Genomic DNA, 25254 nt, shown 5'->3' with positions numbered 1-25254 from the left:
GCTCCCCCAAGCAACAGCTGTTTTTTGTGTTTTTTGTGTTTAATTTTACTTTTTCTTTATTTTTTCACGAGTAGCACATGTCTCCTTGTGTACGACCGACAAACCTTACTGGACATAAAAGACGGACTTTCTCATCACTTTCCGGAGTTCAAGTTTTGCAACACGGACCCTCCGTTTGCAGACCCCCCATTCATCTCACCTGAGACGCCTTTGTTCTGGGCCCGTGGAGGCCGCAAACGCCGACGCAGAGGGAGAAGATCTGGCGTTCTGGTTCGACTGAGACGGCGCACTAACAGACCACCGTTACCCAGCTTATTACTGGCTAATGTGCAGTCTCTGGAGAACAAGCTGTGCGAGCTTCGGGCACGGATCTCATTCCAGCGAGAGATGCGGGACTGCTGCGTGATCTGCCTCACAGAAACCTGGCTATCGGACAAGGTACCGGACTCCGCAGTACAACTACCGGGGTTCTCTGTGCACCGCGCGGACAGGTCACAGGAGCTTACTGGGAAAAGCAGAGGCGGTGGTGTGTGTTTCATGATCAACAACAGCTGGTGTGATTATGCGAACGTGCACCCGGTCAAATCCTTCTGCTCACCGGACCTGGGTACCTGATGGTTAAGTGCCGGCCATTCTGGCTACCGAGGGAATTTACAGCAGTGATTATTACGGCTGTTTACATTCCCCCACAAGCCGACACTGACCGAGCACTCAGGGAACTGTACAGCGCGATCAGCAGTGAGGAAACCTCACACCCAGAGGCGGCGTTTATCACGACCGGGGACTTTAATAAGGGTAACCTGAAGAAAGTCTCACCAAAACTCCACCAACACATCCATTTCAACACTCGTGGAGACCGGCTTCTTGACCACTGCTACACCTCTTTCCGGGATGCGTACAAAGCCCTCCCCGCGCCCCATTCGGCCAATCAGATCACCGCTCCATCCTGCTTCTACCCGCCTACAGGCAGAAGCTGAAACAGGAAGCTCCAACCCTGAGGGCGGTGCATCGTTGGTCGGACCAATCGGAGTCTACGCTGCGGGACTGTTTTGATCACGCGGACTGGGAAATGTTTCACGTGGCTGCTAAAGACATCGATGAATACACAGACTCAGTCTGTGGATTTATCAGAAAATGCGTGGAAGATGTCGTCCCATCCGGAACAGTTAAATCCTTCCCAAATCAAAACCCTGGATTAACGGAGATGTTCGCACGGCGCTAGCGGCACGGAGCACCGCTTTTGCCTCCGCGAACACATCGGACTACAAACACGCACATTACCAACTCCGGAAGACGATCAAAGCAGCCAAACGTGAGTACAGGGACAGGGTGGAGCAACAGTTTGACAACCCTCGGAGTATGTGGCAGGGACTAAACACGATCACAGACTTTAGAGGAAAACCAGCACACCGCAGACCACGGCCTCTCTGTGTGAGGATCTAAACGTATTCTACGCTAGATTCGACACAGCGAACACCAGGAGACCGGACAGTGTGCGCACCGCGGATGACGTCAGTGCGCACACTGTGTCTGAGGAGGATGTGCGGAGGTACTTCAGGAGAGTGAACCCACGCAAAGCTACTGGTCCGGACGGGATTCCCGGCCGCGTCCTCAAGTCATGCGCGGCTCAGCTGGCTGGAGTGTTTACACATATCTTCAACCTTTCCCTCTCTCTGTCTGTAGTCCCAGCCTGCTTCAAAATGGCCACCATCGTCCCTGTACCCAAATCCTCCACCATCTCATCATTGAACGACTGGCGACCTGTAGCCCTGACCCCATCGTGAGCAAATGCTTCGAGAAGCTGGTCAGGGACTTCATCTGCTCCGCACTACCCGACTCACTGGACCCTCTACAGTTCGCATACCGCCACAACAGGTCCACTGATGATGCCATAGCCCTGACACTCCATGCTGCCCTGTCACACCTGGAGAAGAGAGACACGTATGTGAGAATGCTGTTTGTAGATTACAGCTCAGCATTCAACACCATCGTTCCTCGAAGCTGGACAGGAAACTGCAGGATCTAGGACTGAGCAGCTCCTCTGCAGCTGGATCCTTAACTTCCTGTCTGACAGACGCCAAGTGGTCAGACTGGGCAGCACCACCTCATCCCCATCACACTGAACACTGGTGCTCCACAGGGGTGTGTACTGAGCCCTCTCCTGTACTCACTCTACACCTCGACTGCACGGCCACTAACAACTCCAACATCATTGTGAAGTTTGCGGACGACACTACAGTGGTGGGTCTTATCACCAACGGTGATGAGACAGCCTACAGGGAGGAGGTCAGCGCCTGACCCACTGGTGTCAAGACAACCATCTCACCCTCAACGTCGCAAAGACAAAGGAGCTGATAGTGGACTTCCGAGGTGCAGAGGAGTACACCCCATCACCATCAACGGCGCCGCTGTGGAGAGAGTGAGCAGCTTCCGCTTCCTTGGTGTACATCTGGCTGAGGATCTTACGTGGTCAGTACACATAAACAAGACAGTGAAGAAGGCGCAGCAGCGCCTCTTCTTTCTCAGGAGACTGAAAAGATTCGGCATGAGCCCCGCATCCTCAGGACCTTCTATCGCTGTGCCATTGAGAGCATCCTCACTGGATGCATCACCACCTGGTATGGCAACACCACCGCTTACAACCGCAAAGCTCTCCAGAGAGTAGTGCGGTGTGCTGAACGGATAATTGGAGGTGAGCTTCCTCCTCCAAGACATCTACAGGAAGCGGTGCCTGAGGAAAGCGGGAGGATCATCAAGGACTCCAGTCACCCCAGCCATAAACTCTTCAGACTACTTCCATCAGGAAGGAGGTTCTGCAGCATCCTGTCCCGCACCAGCAGACTGAGAGACAGCTTTTTCCACCAGGCCATCAGACTGCTGAACACGTCATAGACACCTCACCCTCACTACTGGAACTTCAACATTATGCACTCCATACTGTACATTAATGCCACTGTTTTGCACATACCTACCTCTGTATATATTTTATATTTTATATATCTTATTTTATTGTTTACTCTATTTCATTTGTAAAACATGTATATACACACTCACACACACACACACACACACACACACACACGTAGAAAACATATTTAGTACACACATTCAGTAATGTATATACCTTTATATATGGTACATATATTTATTACTTTTAGATTAACCATTTTATATTTTGCTTGTTGCACGTTATTGTATTTTGCACAACTCTGTTGCTTGTGAAGCTTGCACACAAGAATTTCACTCGCATGTACTGTACCAGTGTACCTGCACATGTGATGTGACAATAAAGGTGATTTGATTTGATTTGATTTTGAGTGCACCATTCTTGGCAGGCTGGGTAATCACTAAATAGATGGAAAAACATCCAGGCTCCCCAGTGTTGGAGAGTAAGATCTGAACCCACTCTGAACAACTGGCAGTCACTGGCTCCCAGTCTTTTCTCTACTCACCCAACTCTTTTATACTCTTTCTTGGTTTGTGATTTGAAGAAGCTTTTTAAAATTATCTGATGGAGATTCAAGTGAATATAGATAAAACAGTTGAATTTACTGTGGCAGAAAGTGAGAGCTCAGGATAACAATCTGAGGTCTGACGAATTTTTCCCATTTTGAACATTTTAAAAAATAGAATCCTTAGGATCCTATTTGAGACTGTGATGCACCAGCGTTGTGACAAAACCATGCCACAGTATTTTTTTCTGTGTGTGTGTGTGTGTGCGCGTGCTCTCAGTGCTGTTTTGAATAGGCTGATGAAAGAGAACAATCTGTTCTCCGGGAAGTAGATGAAGAGCCCTAAGCTCCTGGAGTTGAGCTTTTATTCAATCTAGGTCAGGTTTCAAAAAGGTATCGTGATAGCGGACTTGAATGCAAGAGATTTTTATATGTTCATGTTAGTATCTCTATTCTCCTCCTCCTCCTTTTTGTCCGTCACTCCTCCCCCTTCAGCCCTGTTGCTGTTTGTCACACAGGGCCAAACTGCCGGAGGTAAGAGAGTATGTACATTTTATCAGGCCAGAGTGAAGCGCACTAATGCAGCAGGAAGAAAAGGAGCCTGTTAATCACTTGAACAACTTCAGAATAGTGGAGTAGCTGGAAATGGCAGCATTACTCTGCATGCTAGGCATATAAATGCCAAGCTGTTTGTGGTAGTCGAAAGAAAGGAGCTCAAACTTAGATAAAATTCATTGCTAATAAAAAAAAACAAATAATTTATTTTAACTTAAAATGTAACTGAGGGCTATAACTTCTCACCATCATGCAAGTTGTATTTGCAGTATTACTACCTTTTTATTGACATTTTACACAGCATCCCATCTTTTTTAAAATGTAGATGTTCAGATTTGTGTTCAACTATTAAAAATCTTGGACTGGTTTTGACTCTCAGTCAGACTCTCAGTCAAACTCTGTTATTTGATGACATCAAAGATTTTCAATTTTATACTATAAGTGCATCTATTGGGAGGCTAAGATAGCACTGGAAGGCACAAGTATTTTTGAGTCCCTCAATTTTTTGCTGTGCTTCATTGCACTACATATTAATACATGCAGAAATAAAGTTGCTTGTAAAAGGATATAACTGCAATCAGTGTGTTTTACTGTGAATTTGTCACAGCCAGCAGCTTTTCATTAGTTAGCAGATATACCAGGCTTTGAGAATAAAAGTTGAAGCCCAAAAAACTACACCCAAAATTTACTAACCAGTTGCTCATGTTTAAGAGAAAATGAGACTGCACTGAGGATATGATGTGGAAGGTCATGCACTGGACTGATGAGATTTGTAGTCAGTTCCTGTAGGCAATTATCAGTCTTTAAATATAAATTAATGAGAGCTTCAATGGTTGGTGCTTCATCCCTAGTGGGTATGTTGTCTTTTTGTTCATTTTAGTTGAGACTTTCCCTCTGCAAGATTATATGCTGACGTGGCAGCTAATATGCAGAAATCCACCAAAGACCCTGCAATGCTGCAGATTCACTGCCAATGACCTTAAGACTCTGTTAAGATGTGCAACATCCATTTGACAGGGAATACTCATAAGCTGTTATAATTTAGTCAAAAACTCCCAATATGGAAAGGTGAAAATATCCCTGGGGGAAAATACTGTTTCTGCCAAATCTAATACTGTTCCCTTGAATAAATACACAAAATCAACTACATTAGACATATTTGACCAAAGACTAATGAAACCTGAAAGAGGAATCCACAAAACCACTCATCACCCCTCAAGCTCCAGGGGTTGGTATAAATGCTTCATGGAAGATAGGCTGGGAAACCTGGCATGGATGCTGGGAGGGGATTGCTGGAACTTACACTGACTGAGACCCAGAACCTGCTTGTTGAAGTAGAGTGTAATGAAGGTGATAGTGGATGAACTGACTGATGCTGAGAATCTGTTAATGGTGGCTGAGAATGGCTTCTTGATGTGCAAGGATTTTTCATACAAAAAAAGCAAGTAATATTTATGTTGAGCATCTGATGAGTAGTGCCTTTCTTTTATCAGTAGGCTGAGGATTGTGCAACATTTTAACAGTCCTTGACTTTGCAGATGTAATTTGCATGTATACATCCTGGTGCCAGTACTCTTAAGCCACTTGATTTTATATGTCACAGTTCTTAGACTTCTATGAACTGTGATTAAAGGACAGATAAAACATGATTTACTAAATCAGTAATAGGAACTGGCAGTGATAGGAATTAGGACAGGGACTGCAATAAGGCACAAGAGCCATTGGAGGCCAAGAGAAAGAGGCAGGGAACAAATAACTTGAGAACAAAAGAAGAAATGTGAATAAACAGAAAGAATTTGACACCACCACCAGCTATATGTCAATTTAGCAGGACAACTACAGGAAAAGAAAATGGATGATAACAGACAAATCATGGATATAGGACAATGAAGAACATCCATCTGATGTGTGATGAATAAGTTACTGCTAATAAACACTCCATTTGTTGAAAAATGCAGAAAAGCCTTGCGTAGCTTAAATGGAACCTCTTTCTTTCTTTCTTTCTTTCAATTTAGCTGTGTGTATCTGTGCATGTGTGCGTGTGCGTGTGCGTGTGTGTGTGTGTGTGTGTGTGTGTGGTATACCATGACAAATGAATATCTTCCTGACAGCAGAATATACACAAAACTCCGGTGTTCCACCCGCGAACCATTTGGCCTGATAGAAACCCCCAAAACCTGTAGATGGTGCTATATTCATGAAGAACCAAAGGCAGAAGACTATACTATGATGTGCCAGAAAAGGATATTCTGTTCCAGTATAGAGGAGCAAGGATACATTTTACACTTACAACTCAGATAGGGCCCTGAAAAGTCTACATCAAGCTTTGTCTTGAGGTGTGACATATATGACATTCAGGCAAGGGAAGGCAAGCAGGGGAGTAAGCTAACATTTATAATGAAGGATGCAGAAATAAAGCTGTGCTGCATTTATTTATTTAGGAGCGCAATTAGGAAAGCCCAGAAACTCCACACAATGCTGAGCACATTGATTTTTCATCCGAGAAAGGCACACCTAAGAGAGCCTGAGGCATTTTGTAGTGAAGAATGATGAGTAGCTTATTATTATTATTATTATTATTATTATTATTATCATTATTATCATTATCATTATTATTATTATTATTGTTATTATCATTATTATTATTATTACTACTAATATTATTATTATTATTATTATCATTATTATTATTATTATTATTATTGTTATTATCTTGGAAGCATTTGGTGGCACATCTATTTTACTCCTAGACAGCTTTAAAGGTAATAAAAAATAAGAATTACAGCTATATTTGGTATTTGGCCTGTATTTGTATAGCGCTTTACTTAGTCCCTAAGGACCCCGAAGCGCTTTACACTACATTCAGTCATTCACACACACTGGTGATGGCAAGCTACATTGTAGCCACAGCTGCCCTGGGGCGCACACTGACAGACACCGGCACCACGGGGCCCTCTGACCACCACCAGTAGGCAATGGGTGAAGTGTCTTGCCCAAGGACACACCGACCGAGACTGTCCGAGCCGGGGCTCGAACCGGCAACCTTCCAATTACAAGCCGAACTGCCAACTCTTGAGCCACGATCGCGACAATTTGAATCAACTTCAGCACTCTGGGGGACTGAAAAAAATCTGGACAGTGATACTGATGAGTGTTTCGAGTCAGTTTTTATGGGCAAGCCGAATAAGGTGCTAACTCCCTATAATAGATTTTACTTGCAGACTCAAGAGATGTCTAACTTCATGATCTATTATAGATTAGCATGCAATTAGAAATGACAACCTATGTCCAATTCTGTGATACATGTCAAGTAAGACAAACATGAAAGATAAAAAGATACATTTAGATTTTTTTTCTTTCTTTCTTTTCAGCTTGTGACAGTGATCACTGGGGTTCCCACTGCAGTAACAGATGTCAGTGCCAGAATGGAGCTCTGTGTAACCCTATCACTGGAGCTTGTATCTGCAGTCCTGGATACAGAGGTTGGCGCTGTGAGGCGTCGTGTGAAGTAGGCACCTATGGGAATGGATGCCAGCAGAAATGCCAATGCCAGAATGGTGCTGCCTGTCATCATGTGACCGGAGAATGCAAGTGCCCACCAGGATACACTGGTGCTTTGTAAGTCAGGAGAGATCATTTGTTAAATTGATTTCCTGCTTCTAATACCAACAGTGACATAAAAGAAAAGGTAGGCACTTATAAGAATGGATGCCAGCAGAAATTGTAGAATGGTGCTGCCTGTTATTATGCAACTGGAGAATACCAGAGGGCCCACCTCCGTCTAATGCCAACAGTCACATAACATTAAAAGCCTAGTATCTATGGTCATGGCAATTTCGTTTATACAGCACATATCATTATTCTTAAACATTGTGTGCTTAACACACTTAGACTTAGTTCTCTGGATGGTTAAAAGATTTGCACCAGATGGGGAGTCTGACATGGTTACAGTGCAAATCAGAGACCAAAGCACTGACAGCTTTAGAAATTAATAGAAAGATTTTAAAGATAATTCTGTACCTTTTGAACCAGGAGACGATGAAGTGACTTCAGTAATGATGCTAAAAATCTAGTTCGTGCATTTATTATATCAAGGCTGGACTATTGTAATTTATTATTATCAGGTTGTCCTAAAAACCTGTCAGTACTGCAGTGACAGTACTGACAGGGACTAGAAGAGAGAGCATATTTCTCCTATAGTGGCTTCTATTCATTTGGGCCCATTTAATCCAAAATCAGATTTAAAATCCTTCTCATCACATACAAGGTCTTGAATAATCAGGCCCCATTTTATGTTAAAGACCTCATAGTACCGTATCACCTAAATAGTGCACTTTGCTCTGAGACTGCTAGTTTACTTGTGGTTCCCAGGATATTTAAAATTAGAATGGGAGGCAGAGCCTTCAGCTTTTAGAACTTTCTTCTGTGGATCCACATCCTAGTTTGGATTCACTAAAGACACACTCTTAAAAAATGTTCTTTTTTCATTGTGTATGTAGTTTGGGCTGGATGAAGTGACCCTGGATCCTGTTAGTTATACTGAACTAGGCTTAGACTGATGGGGACTTCCCATTACTGTTTGTGGTTCAGTCACTCTTTTCACTCACTATGTGCTTACACACCACTCTGCATTTATCATTAGTAAATCATTAGTATCATTAGTAATATCTCTGGCTCTCTTCCACAGCATGTCTTTTGTCTTGTCTTCCTCCCCTCACTCCAACCAGTCATGGCCGCCCCTCCCTGAGCCTGGTTCTGCTGGAGGTTTCTTCCTGTAAATAGGGAGTTTTTCCTTCCCACTGTCACCAAATAGGGCATCATAGGGGTTCATATGATTGTTGGGTTTCTCTCTGATTGACCCTACAATATAAAGCCCATTGAGGCGATTGCTTTTGTGATTTGATGCTGTATAAATAAAATTGAACTGAAATGAAATTGAATTGAATTGAATGTAGAAATTATGAAAAAGATTAAAAAAAATGTGAGGCAATGCTGAATAAATAACTACAAGAAATATTCTTCCTTTTACTAGAAACTTTGTTGTAGTAACAGAACATTTATTTGTTAAAAGAAGTTCAGACACTAGTGTTTTGGAGGAATTGACTGGTTTGTTAATGGATGATAATAAAAAGGAGGAGTTATACTGATCATTTTTTAATTTTATGTCATTGTTGAAGCACAGAATTTTCCATTATATAGATAGATATATAGTATCTACAGTCAGAGGAATAATTATTTGATTGCCCACTGAATTTGTTAGATTGCTCACTTATGAATAAATTAACAATCTCTAATTTTTATTTGATCACCAAGCAAAACATGACTTACTAACTGATGGAGGAACCCTAGTTGGGAAGCACAGTAGTAAGACATTACTTCTGGTTGGCCTAAAGGTTTGCACACAGGACAGATTTTGTCCCACTTCTCTTTACAGAAACTAGGACTTAAGTGTGGTTCTACTTTAACCACTCCTTTGTTGCCTTAGTGGCAATTTTTGTATTATTGTCACGCTAGAAGACCCATCCACATGTTTTGGCAGAGGGAAAGAGGTTCTCATCCAGGATTTTACGATACAGAGCCCAGGTCTATTGAAGTTGTGCTGTATCATTAACAAAGACTAATAGTACTCAAAGTACAGTCTTTCCATCTCTGTGCTTGACTATAGGGATAGTGTTCTTTTAGGTAATATTCAGCATTTTTCTTCCATCAAACACGGCATGTCGGGTTGATGCCAGAAAGTGCAACTTTAAAACAAAGTTTTAGTGAAACAAGGGTCAGCACAATTTTACTTTATACTCGCTCTATAAAATTACAGCTAGTTGTCTATAATCTCATAAAAAAAAGAGATTTTGCATGTAGTAAGTAAAATTCAGCAGTGCAAAGATGTACCAAGTGTTGTTTTCTTTTTCCTGTAGGTGTGAAGAACTCTGTCCACCAGGTAAACATGGGCAGCAATGTGAGGAGAGATGTCCATGTCAGAATGGAGGAGTGTGTCACCATGTAACCGGAGAGTGCTCCTGTCCAGCAGGATGGATGGTACAGACACTAACTGTTCCATAACTCTTTAAGAAAATTCAGCTCACTAGACATGCTAGTACTTTATGGTCATATGCAAGCATGAGCTAAACCAGAGAGAAACTTTTGATACAGGAGCTCTGTGAATATTTTCAAGGAAGAGAATTTATTTTTGAAGTTATAATTATTGAAGTTATTATTGCAGATTCTGTATACGATAGATAAATGTTTGTGCTGTTGTCTGCAGGGAACAGTTTGTGGGCAGCCATGTCCAGAAGGGAGATTTGGAAAAAACTGTTCCCAGGAATGTCAGTGTCACAACAATGGCGTTTGTGTGTCATCTACTGGACAGTGCGTCTGTAGCCCTGGATACACAGGAGAACGGTAAGAGAGACCTTTACAACAAAGCCCCACAGTACAGTCCAGGGTTTTTTATACCCAAAAATCAGGATATCCTCAATACCAGACATCTGCATAACTAATAATTAAAGCTCAGAGTGCATAGAAGGGGCCTGCAGAACCTTAAGTGTTTGAAGACTGTGTGGAGGAATGGGCCAAAATCATACCTGAGCAAAGTTTCTCCGTACATGAGGCATCTTGTCATCGCCAACAAAAGCTTTTTATTTTAAATATTAAATAAATTTCAGTAAGCATGTTCAATGCTTTCCCTTCTGCCATTTCTCATTATTATACAATTAAATTTATGCACATTTATTGTTTGATTTGTTTGGATGTGTGGATTGGATGGGTTGCTGTTACAGACATCTGGTAAGAATTTCATGTCACCTTTAGAAATATAATTACTTGTGTTCAATACTTATTTCACCAGTTGTACAAACTTGACACAGACAAATGGTAAACAGAGACATGACTGACTGGGGAGAGAAGACTAATTTGACACAACTGAACAGGGAGACCAGACAAATACAGACAGAGAACACAGAACTAGACAGACAAGGGAAACAGAGAGGAATCAAAAATGGGAATGACCAAACACAGAGGAACAAATGATCAACTACTATCAGAAAACTAAAAAAAGCTAAACATAAGTTCTTTCTCAAAATCAAAACAGATCATGAACTCACAAAAAACTCAAAACCCTGGGTCCAAAACCCAAGGACCCTGACACCACGAGGCAAAGCAGGATTCAAATGCAGGACTCAGTGTAAAAATTTCAGTGAATTTATTTAGAAAGTAAAGAATAGGAATAATCTAGGCCTCTTTCCATAGTCACAGAGCTTAATACGCAATAATTCATATTTAATTTGAGAGAATGGTCATTGATCACCACCTTTTTCCTAATCACTGTCTCTGGATATTTCTATGTCTCTATAAACAGGTGCCAGGATGAGTGTCCACTCGGTACTTATGGTGCTGGCTGTGCAAAGATATGTAATTGTAAAAACAACGGCAAGTGCTACCACAGCAATGGAATGTGTCTTTGTGAGCCAGGATACACAGGAAAGACATGTGATGTCCGACTGTGTCCTGAAGGAATCTACGGCCTGCGTTGTGATAGGAAATGTCCGTGCTATGTCCAGAACACTCATGGGTATGTAGTAAATAGTGTTGTCATCTTTGCCAAACTTTGATCTGCAGATTGGGTCAGTTTGAAGCCATTTGATTAATGCTGCCTCACAGTTCCCTGAATTCCAAAATATAATTCTGTGTTTCCTTTGTATCTTTTGGGTTTTAGCAGTTTCACATGTTGCTTGTATAGATTTGTGTATATGACCGATGTGTTTGGTGACAACTGAGTGTAGTGATCAGTTAGCCTAGCACAGCTGGTGGGCTGCATGTGTCATTGCAGATAACAGCTGTTCTGCTTCTTTCTCAATGGTACTGCTGTGTCAGACACACCATCTGTCAGTCAAACTCTGTTACTATCAAATATAGCCAAATTTCACCTGTATCATTACAGTTAACCTACACAGTGCATTGTGAAAAAAGTCTTCTTCAGGTATATTGTAATTCATTTTTAGATTTAGATTTTAGGTTTTTGGTTTGTTTGTTTGTTTGTTTGTTTGTTTGTTTGTTTGTTTGTTTGTTTGTTTGTTTGTTTGTTTGTTTGTTTGTTTGTTTGTTTGTTTTTCAGATTTACACCTAGACAGCTAGAAGAAACATTTATGGCCTGATTTGCCTGTTGCCACTTCTGTTAGGCTTTCAGTATGTTTCCTGTGAGCACTGTTAGGATGTAGAGAAGTTGTACAAGTTAAGAGAAAAGCTAAACTCAGTCTCACAGGGAAGCATGACAGTGCACTTCATATATGTAGCTAACTGCAGAAATACTACTAGTGTTTTAGCTAATCTTTGGGATTAAATACTACAGATAGTCACTGATCATAAAAACACAGGTCATAGAAAAATTTGTTTCAAGCACACTAAATACTTTAAGTAGGAAATAGCACTTATTAGTAGGAATCAGTAGTAGGAAGCATTACACCTCAACAAAGTTTATAACTATTATCTTTTTCTCTCTTGTCACCAGCTGCCACCCAATATCAGGGGAGTGCACATGTTTGCCTGGTTGGTCAGGTCTCTACTGCAATGAGACGTGCACTCCAGGATTTTATGGCGAGTCCTGTCAGCAGGTGTGCCAGTGCCAGAATGGTGCTGATTGCCACAGTGTGACTGGAGAGTGTATCTGTGCTCCAGGCTTCACGGTAAACCCATACATTAGTATGTGTAAATGCCAGTGAGTGTTTTATGTCACAAATCATAAATATGTGATACATGATATCAGACCTAAGTATACTGCACATGGTACATGCAATATTGTAAGACATTGCTGTAATCACATTGCATATTTTTGAAAAGCAGCAATGTGATGCATTACTGTCTAAATTCAGTAATCACTACAGTTAGTAAGCAGCGTTAACAGAGCTGCAAAATGCAAAATCGTCTGTTTCCAATTAATAACACATAACAACCTTTAAAGCTAGGCTGTGCTAGGATGCCACCTGTCGTGAAATTATTCACTTCTAAGTATTCCATATTCAGTCGTTAGTGGTATTAGAACAAAGTGTAAGTGATTAGGAACAACAGTAAAAAAGTGGTGGGCTACATAAAATCACAGAGTGAGATCGGTGGATACTGAGGCATATAGATCACCACTTTTCTGCAGAGTCAGTAGCTACAGAACTCCAAATTTCCTCTGGCCTTCAGATTAGCTCAAGAACAGCGGATGGAGAGCTTCATGGAATGCCTTTTTCATGGCCAAGCAGCTGCATCCAAGCATCACCAAATGCAATGCAAAATGTTGGATGCAGTGGTGTAAAGCACACTGCCACTGGACTCTAGAGCAGTGGAGACGTGATGAATCATGCCTCTTCATCTGGCAATCCGCTGGACAAGTCTAGGTTTGGCAGTTGCCATGAGAAAGGTATTTGGTCTAACTGTATTGTGCAAAGTCTAAAGTTTGGCGGAGGGGGATTATGCTGTGGGGTTGTTTTGCAGGAGTTGGGCTCGGCCCCTGAGTTCTGGTGAAAGAGGCTCTTAATTCTTCAGCATAGACATTTTGGACATATTCATGCTCCCAAAAGCGTGAGGACAGTCTGGCGATGGGCTCTTCCTGTTTTTACATGACTGCACACAAGTTCACCAAAGTCCATAAAGACATGGATTAGGGAGTTTGGTGTGAAAGAACTTGATAGGCCTGTACAGAGTCCTGACCTCAACCCGAAAGAACTAATTGGAATGAAAAAGAGACTCTGAGTTGCTTCGTCTGATCCAACATAAGTGTCTTACCTGAAAAATGAGCTTCTGGAAAAGAAATAGTCAAAAATCCCCATAAACACCTTCCCAGAGGAGTTGAAGCTGTTATAGGTGTAAATATCAGCTGTTATAGCTACTGTAAACCCTATGCATTAAGAATGGGATGTGAAGACAGAGAAGTGCATATTTCTGGCAATTTAAATGGGAGTTTTTTGGCAATGAAGGAAATGTTGCAGAGTAAAGCAAGCAGTATTTTCTGCTGGGAATTGTTAATGCATGTTGTTAATGGGAAATCTAATTGCCTTTCTTAAGTAAGATACATAATACAAGCACAAGTTGTGCTTTCCAACACTGTGTGGGCCCATTAACCTGACTGACTGCCTGATTCACGACCATCATTCTAGTATAGATTCATGTTTCAAAAATTACCAACAAACAAACAAACAAATGGATAATGTGATGCTCTGCCCATTCTATTATTGCAAATGTGGCTTTGTAGAAAGATCTAGTGGCAACAGGTTGAAACGCCGACAAAATTTGCAATTCTGTTTTCGGAAAAAAGCTTTTAATTATTTTATAAACAGTACATGCAAATGTACTGTTTATAAGGTTTGGGGAAACCTGCAGTCAGCTGAGACTGAAGAAGTCACTTGGATGAGTGACGAAACGTTTCTCCCACAAAAAGCTACGTCCAGATGAACAGATTCAACTTTTGGAGGTTTAATTATTTGTCTTTCCCACACACTTATGATAGTTTTGTTCACTGTCTGGTCATACTATTTTGGAACTGTTGAAAATTTTAGAAAATCTAAATATTTCCTTCCTTTCCTAGAATTAGGTCTCCTACTCACTCATCTCCTAGTCTGTAAGTGAAGGCAAAATGGGTTAGCTTAGCAACGAGTATAGTCAAAGCTCAGGAATATTCCTCACAACATTAATTCCTTTGAATAATGTAGCTTGTGAGGCTACATTATGTGCTTAAAGTATTGTGTCAGTTCTCCAGCCACAGTAGTGCTATCCAAATAGATTCAGTGAGCAATGGTTTACAGTTTGGGTTCTGTATAGATGTAGCAATACGATCCTCATCTATACAGAATCCAAAATCTTATATCTCCTGCTTATAAGATTCTAAGAAGGTGATAGGAAGTAGTTTGTTTCATTTTTGTATGTATTACATTGCCATGAAAAAAAATAGCTGAGAAGTGTTTAGTTGCCTCTCTTTAAGTGGTAATGCAGCTACACTCAAACATTTTAAACAGCCATACTGAAGCTATCCAAAATTACAAATGTTCAGCTATAAGGCATGCAGGAAAGAAACAAGAGTAAAAGAAGAGTGGATCAGAAGTCTTTAATGTACTGTGTGACTATGTCAAATACAGTTTGATAGAGATGAACTGTCCCTTCAGGTCTGTTAATGATCAAACTTTACACAAAAGACAAAAGCAAGCAAAGTTACCAAAAAATGAAACTGTGTTGTTTTCATTGTCACTTTTAGCATTTTGTCTGTTAACCTTCTCAGGGTCCCGTATGTTCAGTCCCATGCCCAGCAGGAACATTTGGTGTGAACTGCTCCTCCAGCTGTAACTGTAAGAACAAAGCTAAGTGTTCCCCCATAGATGGATCCTGTTCCTGTAAACCAGGTTAGTTACTATTAATATTACCTATGCATTTGCTACAAGTTACAGCCATTTCTCTATATAGTTCCCCTGGATGGTTATTAATATCCTTCCTATAAACACTTGATGAGTCAAACGTTTGACTCGTCACATCTAAAATATTCCCAGGTCCATAGTGCACTGTTGCTGAGATAAAGCAGTATTTGTTCTGAATGATAACTGAATATAGGAATTCAATAATTTAAACTAAAGTCAAAGTAAGGATTGCAAAAGTTAAATAAGTATTGTCTAAATTCATGAGCACTGCCTGTAGAAGCCTCGAATGAAAATGCGAGGTCAGAGACTTTGCCTTCCTAGTCCAGCAACACCTTCCAGATAGCATCACCTACCTTTATCGCCTCTGCACGCACATTACAGCCTGCAACGCATTTTCTGATGCTCACCCTGCTTCTCTTCACTAACATTTGTTCTATGGATCTTTTTCAAAAGTCTGTTTTTTCCCCCACAATCTAAAAAATAACCTTCATCAATGGCCATAGTTATGTTTTGATTTCTATGGTACAGTATCATTCTGTGTAGGCTTTTGAGTTTTCTCTCTCACTCTCTCTTTCAAAACTCGATCAAATGAAGCAAATATTCTACACTATATGTGAGCACTATTTCAACCGAGTTTATCAAATTAATACAAATCTCAGTTCGTGTGTTATATTAATACAGAAATATTTTGATCTCGTGCTGCACTGAATAAAAATGCTTGCATATGTTAATCAAAAGTAAGGTGTACATGTGTTTAAATATAAATTACCTTTTCTAATCAGGGTGGCATGGGTTAGATTGCTCCATAAACTGTCCCAGTGGCACCTGGGGTTTGGGATGTGATTCCACATGCATGTGTGGGAACGGAGGAGCATGCAACCCACTGGATGGTCACTGTACCTGTGCTCCGGGCTGGAGAGGAGAGAGATGTGAACTCCACTGTCAGGTGAGTTATAGGATTATATGGAAGCTCCCAAAGTTTTTTGAAAAAGAAAATCATTGTTCTATGTTTTATCACTACTTAATAAAAAAATTGGTATCTTATGAAATGTGTAAATAGAATTCACACAACAAAAATACAAATCATTTGAACTTTATATTTGAATAAATATAGTACAAAGACAAAATCTGTTATTGAGAAGTTTGAACTTACACTGTTTTTGCACCTAAGCTTGTAATAGCACTAAACATCTGTATTTTGAAACGGAGCCAAACCACACCTCAGTTGTTTTTCACACCATTCACTATATTTTTGATCAGCTTGATAACCAACTGCCACATGTCATATGAGTGAACATGTTTCTACATTTCGTCATGGATTGCCTTGGGTTTTTTTCCTTTAGGATGGTACCTATGGTCTGGATTGTAAAGAACGCTGTGACTGCAATCATGCTGATGGATGTCACCACGCTACTGGTCACTGTCGCTGTTTGGCTGGATGGACGGGTAAGACCTAATTGCAATGTGCCATGTGTCATAAACTGAGTGTGAAGCAGACAGCATAGGACCCAAATGCCAAATTTTATTTGATGCTGGATAAAATTAATTCACATGTGTACTTTGTGTACACCTTTGTTAAAACTTTTATTTTACTATCAAAATATACTAAACTGTATTTCATTCACTACTACAGTCAAAAGAATATTTCTATTCCAATCATCTCTAGGGTTTGCAGGGAATGGTCAAATAAACCAAAAATATCCAGTGAGCCAAAGTTTGGACTTTTGAAACAGTATTTGAGTTCTTGGTTCCTTGTTTTGTTTTTATCAGTTCCTCTTCTTGTCTGATCTGTCTCTGTCTCATTTCATTTCCTGTCTTCAGTGTCTCTGTGTTTTGTTCTTTTGTCTCCCCAATCTGTCACGTTTCCATGTCTGTTTATCCCCTGTCCTATTGTTAAGTTTATGTTTCTTAGTTTGAGTCTCACCGTGTGTATGTCTGTTTCTTTCTGTCTTATTTTGATAAGTTCCCTGTCTTATCAAAATAAGGAACTGGTGTGAACAGATTCATAAGGGTGGCCTGATTGCTCGACATCGTCTAGCAGGGCCTGTGCTCACTGCCCGGCACTGTGGAGCCTAATTAGCATTTGCTATAGAATACCTGAATTGGCATGTCCACCACTGGTGCACTGTGCTCTTCATAAATGAGAATAGGTTTACCATGAGCACATGTGACAGATGTTTTAGTCCATCTAACACCACCAGGTTATACCTCAGACTGCCCAGGAACTCAGGACCATGACTCCAAGATGATCTATCATCCCAATAAGTGCTCTCACTTTCAATGCACTACCCACTACTGTAACCACATGCAACATTCAGGGCCTCCATGAGGTCAGTAAATTTCTGGAGAGCTAGGTAGTGAGATGGTGGTGGGATGTGGTCTGTGGCTCTGCTGCACAGTAGGGGTGGTGCAGTGGGTTCAGGGGCAGTGCTAGAGAGGCTGGCAGGGCAACTGAGATCAATCGTCTAATCATGCCTTCCCTGTTGTTAGTAGCCCACTGAGACTGGAGAGGAGGAAGTCAACTGAGGCAGAGACATGACGGCTGAAATGCTGCGAGTGTTACAAATATGAATTCTTGTTGGGAAAAATAAACCTTTACCTGCCCTGCAACACTGTGTGACTGTGTGTCATGCTGGCATCACAGAACATGTGTATGTAACAAAAATGCTATGAGGAGAAAATTTTTCAGATGGTCCACCAGGATTTGATACTTGATGTACTCTTTGGTATCCTTAAGTAGCAGATTCTCAATGGCAATCTTAAGTTTGGAAAATTCAAAGTCTTTCAATTAAGTCTCATTCACTCAATCACACATACATTCATGCATTGTTTTTTTTCCACACATAAACACTCATACTCTTAAGGAACGCAACAAGGCCAACTGAGGGTATCTTGCCCAGGCAGAAATGGTGGCTCAATAGGTAGTGTGAGCATTGAGTCTCCTGTTTGGAAGCATCAGCTTCCAGTTCGGATTCAGGAGACAGACACTATCTGTACTATCAAGATTAAGGTTAAAACTTTCCTTTTTGCTAAAGCATATAGTTAGAGCTGGATCAGGTGCTGGAGGTTTCTTCCTGTTAAAAGGAAGAAAAAATGAATCCAGTTTGATCTGGATGTATAATTTCCTTAATTATTCAGTTAAGTCTGCATGCTAACATTGTAGTTAAAATGGCTGACACTCCACTGGGTCTTTGCCTTCTTTAGGTAGAACGACTATTATGGCCTATGTCCGAGACGAGGCCATTGTTTTTGACTGAGCAAGTTTGAAAGTGTTGTCTCATCTGAACAAGTGTCTGTATTTCCATATAAAATTTTGTAGAATTCTGTGAAGGAGTTCACAGTTTATTTTGGTTTTAAGAAAAAAAAAAGTCTTGCGTGTTTAATTTTTTTGGTTTTCTCAGTCTATTTGCTACTAATATGCTTATTTGTTACCATATTCATAATTTCTTTGCTTAATAAATCTTAAATTGCCCTCTATTTTTTTGCTTAATAAGGAAGAGTTCTCTACATGCCGTATTTAGTTCCTACAGAATATTTGTGGAGCCCAGCTGTTTATGGGCATGGCCAAGTTTCTTTACCTTGTGTTCCAATTCTTTTTTATTTGCTTGCTTTTGTTTTATTCCTGATTCTTGTATATGATATTATTGCTCCTCAAAGGTATGCTTTTGTGCAATCCCAAATTATAAGGTGAGACATTTCTGGAGTGTTGTTTACTGCCATGTATGTTGAATAACCTGGACTTTATTGTGGTGATTGCCCATAATAACACGTTTGAGTATTAAGGTGCTCATAAGTGCACTTGGCACTACGATGCCCTAGGCTATAGGACACTGATCAATTTTGTTATCATATCATCTTAGACACTTAGGTGGAGAGAGGGCCTGAGCTGTTAATTGATAACCCCTCTGACAGTGGGCTGGATCCGATGCAGGGGTAACTGTTACATAGGCTTTGGTGTGCTCAAACATACGTATAGTAGGGAGCGCTGTGAACTCCTGTCTAAGAAAGGCTCTGTCACAGTCTGCGGGGGCAGACCATGGAGATGTGGGAAAAAGGACCCAAATGCTGGACTCTGTGCAGTGAACAGTGCGTTTATTTACGGTGAAGTAAATGTAACGCACAATAAATCTCCAGTGCACTCCCTCGACTCCCGTGTCAGAATGCTACTGCAATGATGGAAACAAATCTTGTGTGTGAACAGGTATCCACTGTGACAGTGTGTGTGCAGAGGGCCACTGGGGTCCAAACTGCTCCCTCCCCTGTAACTGTAAGAATGGAGCATCCTGCTCTCCAGATGAAGGAACCTGTGAGTGTGCTCCAGGATACAGAGGCCCAACCTGTCAGAGAAGTAAGTCCTCCATCAACACCACACAATACTGTAAATTCATCACATAGTTGTGGTGAGCTAAAATGATATATAGGTTTATTTAACCTCACTTTGATTTAATAGTCATTATAGTCATCAATAGTCATGATTAATATCAGTGTTGTTTTTTTAAAAAAAAGTCTGGAACAGAAATAAACCTTGTTTTCACATTTGGAAGAGAAAATGGACATTAAAAGCAAAATGTGATATGATTAACCTGCAGCTGATGATTTAAACTAGGGGCTTTAAAAAAATTTGACATGGTTCAATTAAAATATTTGTACTTATTATCTTAACTCATTTAATATTAATATATATAACAGGAAGGTCCATAAGTATTTGGACAATGACACAAATGATGACACACAAGTATTTTAAGTCAAACACGTAAGATGTAGTAGAACTACAGATTTTCTGTTTTAATGTAAGGAGTTTAACAAAAGTATTACACTAACTGTTCAGGAATTGCAGCTTTTCATATACATAGTCACATATTTTCACAGGCTCAAAAGTAATCTGAGCGTTTATTGACAAGCAGTTTCATGGCCAGGTGAGGCCTGTTGGCTTATTATTCCATGAGAAGTTTAAAGATGTGGAGCTGAGAGGTGTCAATGCAAATAAAGGATGTCAACATTGGATGGAAAACAAATCTATCAGAAACACCAAAAACTTTAGGAGCGATCAGAGGAATTATTTTTAGTTAATAAAAGCTAAAGTGTGAATGTCTGCCAGGCTTCACAACACCTACCCAAGTCATGAACATTCTCCAGGAGGTAGGGTATCATTGTCAAAGTCTATAATCAAGAAATACCTTCACACATTTAAATACAGAAGGTATACGACTAATATACAACCACTGGCTATAATCAAGAGTGGGAAGGCTTGGCCACTGTCCCAGAAAGTAGAGTCAACACACTCAGAGAACAGCAACTCTGAGTTTATAGTTCTAGAAAGGCTGAACAGAGTTTGTACAATCAGTTCTGAGTATGTTCAACTTCAGGTAAGCTTGTGTGTTAGTAGAAAAATAGTAATTTTAATTAGCTTGGTCCACTTTGTCATCATCATAGACAGTATAACATTTTGATATAAAATGTATACATTTTTATTAGTGCTGTCAGCGTTAATCTCGTTAAAATGACATTAACGTCATAACCACATTAATGTGGCAAATCTCCATTAGCGAGTTAGCACGGATCATCCGTGTGTGGGGCTGCATGGTGTCAACGCATTAGCACGGTTAGCTCGTTAACGTACAGATCTTAACAGGTGCCATTTGTGGTCCTTATACACACACAATACGATAATATTAAGTTGAAGCACAGTACGTTTTACTCCGCGAGGCTCCTGACTACAGTAGCCATAATGCTCCGACAATCCATCAAGCAGTGCAGCTTTGTAGCTTACCAAAGTCGTGTTAGAGCGGTTAGCTCGTTAAGGTGTTGCTGTCCAGCCCCAAGCACAGGGCGATCCGCGGGAACTCGCTAATATAGATTTTCTGCATTAATGCAATAATTAATGCAATAATTATTGCATTATTTATGGCGTTAACGTCATTTTAACGAGATTAACGCTGACAGCACTAATTTTTATACTTTCAGTGTTCCATGTTCAATCTTTTGAGAAATGTTCTGTAAACATCCTATCCCAGGTACGAATAGGTCGAGAGGCAGGTACACCCTGGACAGGTTGCCAGTCTCTCGCAGGGCCAACACATAGAGACAGACAACCTATAGCACACTGGTTGGATAATAAATGCTTAATGAGATACTGATGGACTTGACTAACTATAAAAATCTTCTTTGTGCTGTTGAATAGAATAGAATAGAATTCAACTTTATTGTCATTGCACATGCACAGGTACAGGGCAACGAAATGCAGTTGTTGCCTTGTAACTAACAGAAAAAGGTGTAGACACAACATTGGCTCTTGAGTAAGGTGTGTTTTTTATGCTTGAATGATTAATGTCAAATGATTAAATGGCTTAATAGCGTCACTCAGCAAATGGTCGGGTACAAGCCCTCGACTAAAAATGGGTGGAAAAGAAGCCAATCTTCAAAGAAATTTAAAGACTTTCAGAGAGCGAGGAGAAGATAACTTTAAATAATGTAAAGTATGACTCTTTTTAAGTAAAAAATAATGAAATTTAAGGTGGATCAAGACTTTTGGGCAGTACTGTAAAACCCACTAGGATGGTGGACAGAGGAATAAAATTACCACCAAAAAAAATCACCTCACTGTCCACAAACATATGATCCAACAATTTTATAAATTGCTGAACTCACTGTTGTGTTTGCTCTGTTTTGCTTGCAGTCTGCTCGCCAGGTTATTTTGGTCATCACTGCAGTCAGACCTGTCCACAATGTGTCCATAGTAATGGACCATGTCACCACATCACAGGACAGTGTGAATGTCTCCCAGGCTTCAAGGGAGCACTGTGTAATGAGGGTGAGTGACAGGTCACAGCATACTGTTGCTCACAAGAAACAAATCCTGCTCATGAATTTCAACTAGTGTAGGTAAAGGCTCAGCGGTCAAGCTTCCTGTTGATGTTAATCATTGAACTAATATTCTGAGAAAAGTATGACTATGAGTATGACTTTAACTATCTATATTTGTTTGCATACACATTTTAGTTAAAGGCAATAGACACTAAATGTTCAGAAATGTTTGAACATACTCATATAATGTAATACGCTGCTCAATAAAGCAGTTCCTTGTCACAACATTGACAATTTGTCTATAACTGAAAAACACAATAAACCCAATCACCACAATCCCAGGATGCCAAAAAAATAATCACACAAATACTATGCAGCTAAGGACAGTGATTAACACATGTCTATACAGTGTGTCCCAGCGGTCATTTTGGGAAGAAGTGTGCCCAGAGCTGCAGCTGCACAAACAATGGAACCTGTCGTCCTATTGATGGCTCCTGTCAGTGTTATCCAGGATGGATTGGCAGTGACTGCTCTCAATGTGGGTTTACTCTGGAAATAATTATATATTGCAATTTATATATGTTTTCATGTTACTGTTCTATATTGCTCTTGGTTATGAAAAAAATACTGTGCTGTGAAAGGTTCTTTAGAAAAGATTATTTAGCCATCAACTGGATCTCATGCTAACATTTGATTATCACATTTTGTAGCTTGTCCACCTGGTCACTGGGGACCCAACTGCATCCATACATGTAACTGCCACAATGGAGCATACTGCAGCGCTTATGATGGAGAATGCAAGTGCAGCCCAGGATGGACTGGCCTCTACTGCACACAGCGTCAGTCAAATTGCAAACACAAATACACATAAACATATACCTAAGTTATGTCATTTAGTCCAAATTGTAAATACTTAAGAGAAAGACAAAGTTTTGTTCTGCCGACTCAGAGCATTGCCATGCTCAAACTGAAAAAACAGAAGATAAGACACAATCCAATAGCGCAAACTTTTCTTAGCAGTTTTTACTTTTTTATTGTATTTTCTATATATTAATTTTGCTTTCTTTTTGTTTTTTTACTTTAAGAAAATACTTTAAGTTTGTAGTGCAGTAAAAATCAGATAAGGGTGGCATGACAGGTGTTTAGACAAACATTATGTAGGAGTAGGTAATAAGTATTGATTTGTAAATAACTAGACATGAAAAACTTTAACTTGTTATATAATATTATACTACGATTTTTCTAACTAACTTGCAGCTCATTCTCTTTCTCTTAGCAGTACTTTCTTTAAAGATTTAACACATTTTGTTGTCAACTTGAAAGAAAGGCTGTATATAGGATGTGCACTGTAAAAATGACATCAGAGGTCAAATGTGACAGGATATTTGGATGCAAACTCTAATGCAATATGTCAAATCCCCATATACCAGTATCATTCCCTAAATGTTTCCAATACAAACAAAGTTAGTTCAATAAGGAGAGATAATTTGGAAGAAATGAACATGATTTGTTGCAATAGAGAAATTAATGCATTTGGCGATTAAATACGATGACTCATCATGGCAGAACAGAATCCCAGTGACAACAGGATTTAGGACAGGACCCATTGGACTTAAGGGGCTTTGATGGTGCTCTGAGTGACTCGGGTGAGGTGGAAATTTTATGGATGTTGGCTGCATGAATGAGAGCATGAGAGGGAGAATGACAGAGCACTGAGATTTAAACCACACAAAGTGGAAGCTAATACACATGAGCTTCATTAGAATTTTAAGCATAGTTTAAAAGATAAAAGACATTTTAGAATTTTTATGAAACTTGCATTTATTTGACTTTAAAGATGAGTGACCTTAATAAGAAGTGGGCTACCGGAACAAGAAGGCAAGGGATAAGAATAGGAGCTGTTAGAATTCTGCTATGCAAGTAATTCCAGCAAAAGGGGTTACATGAAGAGGATGTGGGACCTGATTCTTAGACACCCAACTTCTAGATTAAGAGTGAAGAAACTAATAGCTCAGTGTTCCAACATCCAGAAGAATCAACTGCTACAACTAGAGATTGATGAGGTACAACACAAATGCTATGGCAAGGGTTAGCCAGGACTTCAGGCCATGGGGGAGATATCATCATCTCTCTGAGATTGGGTACCAAACCCCAAAGAACAACTGGTCCATTAAAGGCTTTGAGTTTGAAAGAAGCTGAGCTGAAAGAGAAGACCATGACTAAGCTGGAAACCTGGGCCCTCCGTGGCCGATTACCAAGCCTTGGCTACCCACTTGGGAAGGTATACCAGAGAGATAGTAGCCAGGAGAATAAATCAGCTGTTCTCCACTAAATAATTCAATCTTTACTGTCAGTAGCAGGGGAATGATATGAGAACTGCACCACCGAGGCTGGAGATGGAGGAATACTGGAATAGCATATGGAAGAAAGATGCTCAGTGGCTAGTGTAGCTAAGAGCAGAACTGAGGGGATTGCACTACCTGAACAGGTAAACATTACAGTGGCAGGCATCCAAGAAAGACTGTAAAGCATGAAGAGTTCGACAGCACCAGGCCCTGACATGATTCGCACCTACTGGCTAAAGCTAACTGGACTCCATGAGTTCTGACAGCACAATGGAACAAGCTGCTAATTGATGAGATGCACCCAGAGTGGCTAACTTAGGGCCAGACAGTCCTGATCTCCAGAAGGGACCAGTCCCATCTAAATATGATGGGACTGTTAGAAGCCACTGTCATCAAGACAAGTAAGGTCTTGGCTCAAGAGTTGGGAGTTCGCCTTGTAATCGGAAGGTTGCCGGTTCGAGCCCCGGCTTGGACAGTCTCGGTCGTTGTGTCCTTGGGCAAGACACTTCACCCGTTGCCTACTGGTGGTGGTCAGAGGGCCCGGTGGCGCCAGTGTCCGGCAGCCTCGCCTCTGTCAGTGCGCCCCAGGGTGGCTGTGGCTACAACGTAGCTGCCATCACCAGTGTGTGAATGTGTGTGTGAATGGGTGGATGACTGGATATGTAAAGCGCTTTGGGGTCCTTAGGGACTAGTAAAGCGCTATATAAATACAGGCCA

At 40.6% G+C, this 25254-nt stretch overlaps 1 protein-coding gene across 1 annotated transcript in view; it reads left to right on the top strand.

Annotated features, from left to right (window-relative positions):
• The window catches only part of megf10 (multiple EGF-like-domains 10), a 67063-nt gene that overhangs the window by 23587 nt on the left and 18222 nt on the right, over window positions 1-25254 (top strand). Inside the window, exons 7-18 of the mRNA XM_039615306.1 lie at window positions 7379-7625; window positions 9923-10043; window positions 10270-10406; window positions 11362-11574; window positions 12511-12685; window positions 15256-15376; window positions 16171-16334; window positions 16732-16834; window positions 19590-19736; window positions 22065-22199; window positions 22602-22730; window positions 22903-23031. Of these exons, the coding sequence (XP_039471240.1) occupies window positions 7379-7625; window positions 9923-10043; window positions 10270-10406; window positions 11362-11574; window positions 12511-12685; window positions 15256-15376; window positions 16171-16334; window positions 16732-16834; window positions 19590-19736; window positions 22065-22199; window positions 22602-22730; window positions 22903-23031 (1821 nt within the window). The remainder of the gene's footprint in view (window positions 1-7378; window positions 7626-9922; window positions 10044-10269; window positions 10407-11361; window positions 11575-12510; window positions 12686-15255; window positions 15377-16170; window positions 16335-16731; window positions 16835-19589; window positions 19737-22064; window positions 22200-22601; window positions 22731-22902; window positions 23032-25254) is intronic.

Source organism: Oreochromis aureus, linkage group 7, assembly GCF_013358895.1.
Source record: "Oreochromis aureus strain Israel breed Guangdong linkage group 7, ZZ_aureus, whole genome shotgun sequence".
Classification (NCBI taxonomy): Eukaryota; Metazoa; Chordata; class Actinopteri; order Cichliformes; family Cichlidae; genus Oreochromis; species Oreochromis aureus.
This window is presented reverse-complemented; position numbering and strand designations above follow the sequence as displayed.